At 46.0% G+C, this 11,655-nt stretch overlaps 1 protein-coding gene across 1 annotated transcript; it reads right to left on the bottom strand.

Moving 5' to 3' along the window:
• Positions 1-6,003: 6,003 nt before the first annotated feature.
• On the bottom strand, positions 6,004-7,767 carry LOC118940375 (uncharacterized). Its single transcript, XM_036949527.2, has 3 exons — positions 6,747-7,767; positions 6,464-6,575; positions 6,004-6,199 (listed from the first exon to the last, which is right to left on the bottom strand). Exons 1-3 carry the CDS (start codon positions 7,644-7,646, stop codon positions 6,090-6,092), a joined length of 1,122 nt encoding a protein of 373 aa, XP_036805422.2. The 5' UTR covers positions 7,647-7,767; the 3' UTR covers positions 6,004-6,089.
• Positions 7,768-11,655: the final 3,888 nt, after the last annotated feature.

Raw genomic sequence — 11,655 nt, 5'->3', positions numbered from 1 at the left:
CTCATATTCTGAAATGGTTCAAAGCCACATTCATGTATAACACTATGCAGTATCTAGCACATTTACTATAATGGTAATACACAGGTTATTACACAGGTTATTACACTGTTATTACTGGTCATATGGGTAAAACAGGTTATAAGTGTACCTTTCTGGATGATGAGCCTGGCCTTGCAATCGTCGTTGCAGGTACTGTTCAGGATGTCTCCCACCCTGGTGGTCAGGACCTGGCAGACGGCCCCTGGTCAAATCAACATTTATTTAATACAGGGGTGTCAAACTCATTCCATGGGGGGCCGAGTGTCTGCGGGTTTTAGTTTTTTCCTTTCAATTAAGACCTAGACAACCAGGTGAGAGGAGTTTCTAACTAATTAGTGACCTTAATTCATCAATCAAGGGTGGAGTGAAAACCTGCAGAAACCCGGCCTTCTATAGAATGAGTTTGACATTTGATTCAAAGTAATACTTCACACATAAAATGTCTCCAAACACTGTATAGAAAAATAAGAAAAAAAGAGGAGAGTAAATGAAAATACCATTACTGACAATAAGAGAAAAGAAAGAAGGGGAATGTGCGGGTGCAAAAGACGGTAAAAACAACACAATAACTAACCTAGTGCCTCCTTGTTGTCATCGGAGAGGGAGAGGGAGCTGGAGGAATGGAGGGTCAGTAAGCTGCCCTTCTCCAACAGAGCGGCCCACCTCCCACGGGACTCTGTCCCTTCCTCCTCCCCATGCCCACTTGACCAGGTGGAGTCGCTGTCCCACAATTCCTCCTCGCTGGATGTGGGGGTGTTCCCCCAGCCGTCCCTATACATCCAGTTAAAGTTGTCATTCCACATTATGTCTCTGCCTGGTGGGGTGGTCGGCAGACCCAAGAAGTTCTCCAGCAGATTCTTAATGGCCCGTTGGATGAACATGTACAGCACGTCTGTGAAGAATTCATTGGAGAGCCTACGGTTGGCAGCCAGGTCTTTCAGGATGGGCTCGGACCTGCTCTGGCGGGCCATTGGCCTTCTGCCCATACCGGTGTCCAGAAGCATCTGATACACCTTGCAGATGAGATCCTTCCCAAAGTAGTGGACCTTCCCCCTGAAGATCATGTTGACCAGCTTCCATGAGGACAGGATCTGACCCAGGGCCAGGGTTGACTTCATGTCCATGATGTCATTCAGTGAAACATCATCCTCACTGCTGAACTCCTGGTGGAGTTCCCGGTCAGTGTCAGAGTGCGCCAGATGAATAATAACATCAAAGATGTTACTGGCTGTGAATCCTGCCTCTCTGTGGCCGGGGGTGGGAGTGGTGGTCTGGCTACTCCTTCTGCCGCCATGCCCAGACCGGGGAATGCTGGGAGTGCTGGCAGTCTGTGTCTCGTCCATCTCCCCAGCAGGGCTGCTGGTCTCCCCAACTTCCCCTGGCATCTCCTCAAACAGGGCAAAGACAGGGAGGGACCCCTCGCTAAGAACTTTATGGACGTCACTTCCCTTGGGACTCCTCACTGACCCCAGTTCTCCCAACTCTGGCATGTTGGATTTGCTCGATCCCTGTGACGACCCAGGCCAACTCCCATTCTGGCTGTTGTTGCCTCTTCCAGACCTCATGTGGTGGATCCGTCTGGCGGCCTCCTGGGCACTCTCACAGGCATCCCTGAACAGCTCTGAGAAGATGCTGGAGAGCTTCTCTTCTGTCAGAGTAATACCTGGATGGGTGTTCTCCAGGTCATCCTCACCAGAAGAGAAGAGGTCCTCCTGGGCCCTTTTCAGGATGTTACTCACAGACAGATCTGCTATGCCCTGAAGCTCCTTGTCGGTCTCAGAAGGGGGAGTGGGCGGCTGTCCGCCCAGGAGCCTTCCCTTTGGCTCAGAACTCCGCTGGTGGAACTTTTCAGAGACGATCTGGAGCACACCTGAACCCCAGTGGGACGAGTCTGACGACTCTGGTCTGGAGGTCCTGTGCAGAGCCATCACTGGGAGGAACACCTCACTGGAGACACACACCACCCACTCGATGATTTCGTCCAGGTCGCCTATTGTCACGTTCTTAGAAAGAGAAACAGAAAACAATCTGACAGCTAGTAGTTTTTATGTTACAAGATAGTTGTTTCCAATGATCACTCCACCCTTGAAAGCAGAAAAAATGCGGGACTTACCATTTGTTTGAGGAACTTCCTGATAAGCTTTCTCTGACTGGAAAACAAACCAACACCAGGAATCATTGGCAACTTAAACTAGTGTTTACATAGATTATATTTGTTCTGCACATATAGAGGTTCACAGCAGGACTCACGGGTGAGACTTCAGGAAGTTCGTTAGAGAGAACGCCTCAGGTGAAATTGGACAGGAGGCATCATCGCTCTTAGCCACGGACGTCACATCACTCTTTGGGGTCAGGAGGTCATCAACAGATGGAGAGGAGATCATTATCTCCCCATCATTAGGTGTCAGGGGACCTGGGGTTTCTGAAACAGAAGACAATCAGAATTACCACCGAACAAGCTAGTGACCACCGTAAAGATTCTATTGAAGTTGTATAATCAGAAATAAACACTGTGTCACCAATACCCACCCACCTGTTGTCTCCATTTGAGTAACTTTAGTGCCCTTCTTGATAGCTGGCAGGACACCTACAGAAAGAGGAGAGTCGTAGATAATAGTGGATCCTTCCACCATATATCCTTTTAGAATTGCATCAAAAAATCCAAGATTTTTGGAAGTGGAGATCAATACTCACTGTAACTGGTTGTTCGAGATATAAGAGTTTGAGGCAGTGCCAACACACCAACTACTTGGCGTCTTGCGTATATCACCCCTGACTTAGCCTCCCTAGACTTTTTAGCCTTGATAACCTCTCTGGCCTTCTTTTCTGCCTTTGCTATATTGGCCTCTCGGCTGGGCCTGGGGCCTTGTGGGGGCTTCGGCACAAGGTTCTGAGACATATAACAACAGTGGGGAAATCATATCACCATAGAAACCACCTATTTCACCATAGGCATGGTGGTACTAAGTGACATGTCACATAAGGGTTAACCTTAGAATTAGAATCAGAATTCCAATACTATTAGTTCTAACTAGTAGGTGGTCCATGTGTCTTAATGGTGTTATTATCTCGTTGTAAACTGGTTTTCAACCCGTCATATTACTAGATTACAACCAACTGGTCTCCGTTACAACCAGACGTTTTGCATCAGAACTAAAAGCTGTTTCTTACCTTTAGAGGGCTGTCCTTGGGGCAGTCTCCCAGGGCTGGCAGCCTTACTCCATCATGGCCAGCAGAATGGACGTCTGTCTGGAGCACCTGCTCTCCAGCACTAGCTTGGAGGGTCCTAGCCTGGGGTACAGGATCATAAGGAAATACATTTAACTTAAGCCCTCCATTATTATGCCCACTTTTCCAACTATAAATCATAACCTTATATTTACAATCAGAATTCCAATACTATTAGTTCTAACTAGTAGGTGGTCCATGTGTCTTAATGGTGTTATTATCTCGTTGTAAACTGGTTTTCAACACATCATATTACTAGATTACAACCAACTGGTCTCCGTTACAACCAGACGTTTTGCATCAGAACTAAAAGCTGTTTCTTACCTTTAGAGGGCTGTCCTTGGGGCAGTCTCCCAGGGCTGGCAGCCTTACTCCATCATGGCCAGCAGAATGGACGTCTGTCTGGAGCACCTGCTCTCCAGCACTAGCTTGGAGGGTCCTAGCCTGGGGTACAGGATCATAAGGAAATACATTTAACTTAAGCCCTCCATTATTATGCCCACTTTTCCAACTATAAATCATGTCAATCTGTTTTTACAGCATATAGGCTATACTACCAAGAAGATAGCCCCATTACATATCAAGAAAGAAAGCCCCAGAATTAACAAAAACATTTTTTTAATCACTTATGAGACTTACTTTTTGAAGAATTATTCTCAACCGTTTATGATTTCTATCCATTGTGCTTTCAGGCACCCTTCAGATTGGACCTGACATTTTTTATAAACAAATACATTTTAAAATACATTTCAATTTTTTTTTTTTACAAAATCTTGGCCCGTTTTTCTGTACTCACAGAATGTCATCTTTGTCCACTCAAAGTGATTTATTTGAACATGAGGATGACTCTCCTTTGTAAATCATCAACTCAACTGAGCCAGAAGTAAGCACTGAACCTTCTCTTGAGTGCGTTTAAGTCATAGGCTCATATATTACGTCATGCCATTGTACACGATTACGTCAACTACAATAACACAGTGCGACCACTCTGGGAAATGAATGCATCGTTTCTGATCACATACGAAATCTCTATAAAGTTTACAGTGTAACCCAATTCACTTTGGTTCAGTGAGGTTTAATCGTATTTTATGGATAAATGTTGCCCTCTGTTGGCCATAACTGAAATAGTCAGGAATTAAAGTCGCGCCATCATTAGTCTGCTGCACACTCCCACTGTTGGACTTTTAACAGCTACGGTTAAAATAACCTCTATTTAGTGTCAATAATATGGACCAAACAAATTATTATGGTCAAATAAATCTAATCATTGATGGGTTTATCAGCCAACGCTCAAAACGCTCCAAATAGGAATCAAAATCCTCTTTTGTAGCCTCAAACTCTGGTACTCGACCGATGGTTGCCATTTTCACAGTTAATTGTTCAGTTTCCTTATATTCCTTAATTTTCTGAATAGTCATCTACTTCTTCACTTCAGAAGTTTCTGCAATTACTTCATTCACTGCACTCATTTGTATTAATGTACGTCCCTTCTTCCTTTTTTTTCCCCTTGTCAATATTTCTCCACTGAGATCGCCTAATTTCAATGGGTAGTGTCGCTATTCTGGACTCCAATAGTCTTGCTACTTGGCAGCTCCTGAATACTGTACTAGCAGTGCTAGCAGTGCTTAGACTTCTCTACTGGCGAAAGAAAATAAATATAACTGACGAATTACATAATTATTTTGAGTTTCATTACTCAAGCAACATTCTTCCCTTCAAGCAATGTCCGTTTATGTAGTTTAATCACCTCGTCGCCACTGTAATATTTGTGTTGTGGAGAAATGACCAGGCAGGAGACGAGAGTACAGTTAGATTTCGTTTAGTCAAAACCCCTCGTGCTCTACAGTTCGCGGCATTCCAGTGCGCATCTGCATTTCCTATTAGGTGTAGTAACGTAACACTGCCGTAATGCATTACTGCTTAGTAACAGCACAGTAACTAATATAAACAGATGTAGATCCCAGATACTACAGCTACAACTACTAGACAGGGAGCTGTCCACCCTATCTCCCCTGTCCTCTCCAAATGTGTAATAATGCAAATAAGGCAGACATTAAAAAATATAGCTTTAAACAGCAGCGTCAATCATAAATAGAAATCATGAACAGAATGGAGTGCTTCAGCGTTTTTACACCTTTTGCATTAGGTGGTACACACACCAATCAGATTACAACACAGCCAATGAATTGGCTTAATTAAGGTATCCTTTGTAGTGACACCGCAATTATCCACTCGTGTCTATTCTTTATTCTGCGGGGAGGCGGGGCTTGCATCGGTATACAGTGGTGTGCTTACTGTATGGTATTGAGTATAGTGTATTAGAGATTTATTCCCTCTCAAGAAAGATACAATTAGGGAATTATTCTATTGTAACTCTTATTATGTAAATTGCAATTAGGTTAGGGCATTTAGCCTATACCTATATAGCGACAGGTAGCCTAAAATATATGTTGTTCTGCCCCTGAACAAGGCAGTTAACCCAATGTTCCTAGGTCGTCATTGAAAATAAGAATTTGTTCTAAACTAACTTGCCTAGTTAAATAAAGGTAAAAATAATGACTGACACAGTGAACCTACTCATAACAATGATACTGTAGACAGTACACAGCAAATTGACCTTACGAATCTATAGCATGCAGGTGGGTCTGTAAAAAAAAAAGTAAAGAAGATCAAAATAGCTGAAAGTTGTGTTTATTAAATTAAATGGGGGGGGAATCAAATTAGTTAGGGGGGGTTGTCTCCCTCTTCTGGTGGCACTGATGTTTTTTTAGAAAGTGGGTTGGGGGAGGTGGTATCAGGGTTTCCCAAACTCGTCTCTGCAGTTACTTTTTGCATCTTTTTTTGCAGGGGAAGCAAAATAGTCTTGCCAGGGCAGCTGTGATCCGCGGGAGGAGAGACTGTTTTTTCTTCGGCTCATCTGCAGCCACAGTACCTGAACAGGTGACATAGAACAGGGCATGAAATCAGGGTCGTGTTCATTCAGGCACACAGTAGCAAAATGTTTTGAAACAGAAAACAAAAACAAGAATTTGTTATTGGCAAGTTCAAGAAAGTTCCTCCCTGTTTTAGTCTGTTCTCTTCCATTTAGTGGCTAATGAATAAGACCCTGATAACTTCATCATAGTCTCCCGTCCTTACATTACAATAGTGTGCTGAAGACAGACGCACATGTTGACTGACAGAAATGAGGACTTACTATCATTGCCAAGAGGAGACACCTTGTTCTTCTTCTGGTCCTTGTTATTTCTTCGCCTCTTCTTTCCTGACTTCCTCACTTCTTCCTTCATAGCCTCTTCCTTCTCCTTCTCCTTCGTAGAGAGAGAAACAGATTTGAGTTGATGCGTCACAATCAAACAGCCCAAATAACTAAACAATCTACTAGTTCTTGTCTGTCTCACATGTGTGGAGGTGATGTCCTCGAGGTCTGTGAAGAGGGCACAGCTGTTGGGCTCGGAGCTGTCTGAAATGTAGCTAATTACCTGGGACTTGGCAGAGATGGCTGAGCTTACAATGGTCTTCTCCAAACCAGTGCTGTCATCAGCCATCTCCGCTAGGTCCTCTTCAAGGGATTCCCTCCGGGCCAGGAGCTCCTCGGTGAGGGTGACGTCACTCCTTGAGGAGGTTGAGGAGTGTGACCTCCCACTAGCACGGCTCCTCCTGGCTCCAAAATGGCCACCGGAACTCCAGTCCTCGGAATAGTCATCTATGACTTGTGTGATGGTGTCCGCCATGCACCTGATGGCTGCCTCACCACCAGAGCGCGCGGCACGCAGTTGAGCCCGGTTGGAGTCCGAACGCAGGGACAATCTTTTAGCTGCAGTCTTCACGATGGCCTTCACCGCATCCTCCCCAATGAATTGGATGCTCTCCTCCAGGCCAAAGAGGACAGAGATGTCAGCATACTTCAGGGCATGCTGGACCTCCAGAAAGAGATCCTTCATCAGCCTGAAGGGGTCATTGGCCCTCCTTGTCTGGGGGGACTCTGAGGCCTCCAGTCGGCACATGATGCCGTGGAGGATGAACTTCAGGGTCTGGGGGCTCATGACGGTGGCCCAGGGAGTGCTGCAACTGAGGGTGTCCTCCTCGATAAGGATCTTGCCTGGTAGGAGGGAGGGAATCTTCTCAATGGCCTTGGTGGGCATCAGGGAGCTCTCACTCACGTGGGACACCTCAGCTTCTCCCACCTCTTCTTCCAGGCTCTGGGAAGGAGCTGCCAGTGCTGCATGGGTGGTTGTCACAGAGTTGTCCTTCAAGGAGGTGCTGGGCACTACCTCTTCTTCATCCAGGCATGGTCTGGGCAGAAAAACGTCCATAGTCTGGGCAGGAGCTGCCCATGCTGCCTGGGTTGAGGTGGAGGGTTTAGGGTATGAGACAGTCATGGCACTCACAACCACCTCCTCTTCGTCCTTGGGTGAAGAGGGACACGGAGAGTCAGGGAACCTTTCCCTGGCACCGGAATCCAATCCTAAGAAAATACACTCATATTCTGAAATGGTTCAAAGCCACATTCATGTATAACACTATGCAGTATCTAGCACATTTACTATAATGGTAATACACAGGTTATTACACAGGTTATTACACTGTTATTACTGGTCATATGGGTAAAACAGGTTATAAGTGTACCTTTCTGGATGATGAGCCTGGCCTTGCAATCGTCGTTGCAGGTACTGTTCAGGATGTCTCCCACCCTGGTGGTCAGGACCTGGCAGACGGCCCCTGGTCAAATCAACATTTATTTAATACAGGGGTGTCAAACTCATTCCATGGGGGGCCGAGTGTCTGCGGGTTTTAGTTTTTTCCTTTCAATTAAGACCTAGACAACCAGGTGAGAGGAGTTTCTAACTAATTAGTGACCTTAATTCATCAATCAAGGGTGGAGTGAAAACCTGCAGAAACCCGGCCTTCTATAGAATGAGTTTGACATTTGATTCAAAGTAATACTTCACACATAAAATGTCTCCAAACACTGTATAGAAAAATAAGAAAAAAAGAGGAGAGTAAATGAAAATACCATTACTGACAATAAGAGAAAAGAAAGAAGGGGAATGTGCGGGTGCAAAAGACGGTAAAAACAACACAATAACTAACCTAGTGCCTCCTTGTTGTCATCGGAGAGGGAGAGGGAGCTGGAGGAATGGAGGGTCAGTAAGCTGCCCTTCTCCAACAGAGCGGCCCACCTCCCACGGGACTCTGTCCCTTCCTCCTCCCCAAGCCCACTTGACCAGGTGGAGTCGCTGTCCCACAATTCCTCCTCGCTGGATGTGGGGGTGTTCCCCCAGCCGTCCCTATACATCCAGTTAAAGTTGTCATTCCACATTATGTCTCTGCCTGGTGGGGTGGTCGGCAGACCCAAGAAGTTCTCCAGCAGATTCTTAATGGCCCGTTGGATGAACATGTACAGCACGTCTGTGAAGAATTCATTGGAGAGCCTACGGTTGGCAGCCAGGTCTTTCAGGATGGGCTCGGACCTGCTCTGGCGGGCCATTGGCCTCCTGCCCATACCGGTGTCCAGAAGCATCTGATACACCTTGCAGATGAGATCCTTCCCAAAGTAGTGGACCTTCCCCCTGAAGATCATGTTGACCAGCTTCCATGAGGACAGGATCTGACCCAGGGGCTCCACTGCCAGGGTTGACTTCATGTCCATGATGTCATTCAGTGAAACATCATCCTCACTGCTGAACTCCTGGTGGAGTTCCCGGTCAGTGTCAGAGTGCGCCAGATGAATAATAACATCAAAGATGTTACTGGCTGTGAATCCTGCCTCTCTGTGGCCGGGGGTGGGAGTGGTGGTCTGGCTACTCCTTCTGCCGCCATGCCCAGACCGGGGAATGCTGGGAGTGCTGGCAGTCTGTGTCTCGTCCATCTCCCCAGCAGGGCTGCTGGTCTCCCCAACTTCCCCTGGCCTCTCCTCAAACAGGGCAAAGACAGGGAGGGACCCCTCGCTAAGGACTTTATGGACGTCACTTCCCTTGGGACTCCTCACTGACCCCAGTTCTCCCAACTCTGGCATGTTGGATTTGCTCGATCCCTGTGACGACCCAGGCCAACTCCCATTCTGGCTGTTGTTGCCTCTTCCAGACCTCATGTGGTGGATCCGTCTGGCGGCCTCCTGGGCACTCTCACAGGCATCCCTGAACAGCTCTGAGAAGATGCTGGAGAGCTTCTCTTCTGTCAGAGTAATACCTGGATGGGTGTTCTCCAGGTCATCCTCACCAGAAGAGAAGAGGTCCTCCTGGGCCCTTTTCAGGATGTTACTCACAGACAGATCTGCTATGCCCTGAAGCTCCTTGTCGGTCTCAGAAGGGGGAGTGGGCGGCTGTCCGCCCAGGAGCCTTCCCTTCGGCTCAGAACTCCGCTGGTGGAACTTTTCAGAGACGATCTGGAGCACACCTGACCCCCAGTGGGACGAGTCTGATGACTCTGGTCTGGAGGTCCTGTGCAGAGCCATCACTGGGAGGAACACCTCACTGGAGACACACACCACCCACTCGATGATTTCGTCCAGGTCGCCTATTGTCACGTTCTTAGAAAGAGAAACAGAAAACAATCTGACAGCTAGTAGTTTTTATGTTACAAGATAGTTGTTTCCAATGATCACTCCACCCTTGAAAGCAGAAAAAATGCGGGACTTACCATTTGTTTGAGGAACTTCCTGATAAGCTTTCTCTGACTGGAAAACAAACCAACACCAGGAATCATTGGCAACTTAAACTAGTGTTTACATAGATTATATTTGTTCTGCACATATAGAGGTTCACAGCAGGACTCACGGGTGAGACTTCAGGAAGTTCGTTAGAGAGAACGCCTCAGGTGAAATTGGACAGGAGGCATCATCGCTCTTAGCCACGGACGTCACATCACTCTTTGGGGTCAGGAGGTCATCAACAGATGGAGAGGAGATCATTATCTCCCCATCATTAGGTGTCAGGGGACCTGGGGTTTCTGAAACAGAAGACAATCAGAATTACCACCGAACAAGCTAGTGACCACCGTAAAGATTCTATTGAAGTTGTATAATCAGAAATAAACACTGTGTCACCAATACCCACCCACCTGTTGTCTCCATTTGAGTAACTTTAGTGCCCTTCTTGATAGCTGGCAGGACACCTACAGAAAGAGGAGAGTCGTAGATAATAGTGGATCCTTCCACCATATATCCTTTTAGAATTGCATCAAAAAATCCAAGATTTTTGGAAGTGGAGATCAATACTCACTGTAACTGGTTGTTCGAGATATAAGAGTTTGAGGCAGTGCCAACACACCAACTACTTGGCGTCTTGCGTATATCACCCCTGACTTAGCCTCCCTAGACTTTTTAGCCTTGATAACCTCTCTGGCCTTCTTTTCTGCCTTTGCTATATTGGCCTCTCGGCTGGGCCTGGGGCCTTGTGGGGGCTTCGGCACAAGGTTCTGAGACATATAACAACAGTGGGGAAATCATATCACCATAGAAACCACCTATTTCACCATAGGCATGGTGGTACTAAGTGACATGTCACATAAGGGTTAACCTTAGAATTAGAATCAGAATTCCAATACTATTAGTTCTAACTAGTAGGTGGTCCATGTGTCTTAATGGTGTTATTATCTCGTTGTAAACTGGTTTTCAACCCGTCATATTACTAGATTACAACCAACTGGTCTCCGTTACAACCAGACGTTTTGCATCAGAACTAAAAGCTGTTTCTTACCTTTAGAGGGCTGTCCTCGGGGCAGTCTCCCAGGGCTGGCAGCCTTACTCCATCATGGCCAGCAGAAATGACGTCTGTCTGGAGCACCTGCTCTCCAGCACTAGCTTGGAGGGTCCTAGCCTGGGGTACAGGATCATAAGGAAATACATTTAACTTAAGCCCTCCATTATTATGCCCACTTTTCCAACTATAAATCATGTCAATCTGTTTTTACAGCATATAGGCTATACTACCGAGAAGATAGCCCCATTACATATCAAGAGAGAAAGCCCCAGAATTAACAAAAACATTTTTTTAATCACTTATGAGACTTACTTTTTGAAGAATTATTCTCAACCGTTTATGATTTCTATCCATTGTGCTTTCAGGCACCCTTCAGATTGGACCTGACATTTTTTATAAACAAATACATTTTAAAATACATTTCAATTTTTTTTTTTTACAAAATCTTGGCCCGTTTTGCTGTACTCACAGAATGTCATCTTTGTCCACTCAAAGTGATTTATTTGAACATGAGGATGACTCTCCTTTGTAAATCATCAACTCAACTGAGCCAGAAGTAAGCACTGAACCTTCTCTTGAGTGCGTTTAAGTCATAGGCTCATATATTACGTCATGCCATTGTACACGATTACGTCAACTACAATAACACAGTGCGACCACTCTGGGAAATGAATGCATCGTTTCTGAT

Source organism: Oncorhynchus mykiss, chromosome 17 (assembly GCF_057628025.1).
Source record: "Oncorhynchus mykiss isolate SJ-2025 chromosome 17, ASM5762802v1, whole genome shotgun sequence".
Lineage (NCBI taxonomy): Eukaryota > Metazoa > Chordata > Actinopteri > Salmoniformes > Salmonidae > Oncorhynchus > Oncorhynchus mykiss.
This window is presented reverse-complemented; position numbering and strand designations above follow the sequence as displayed.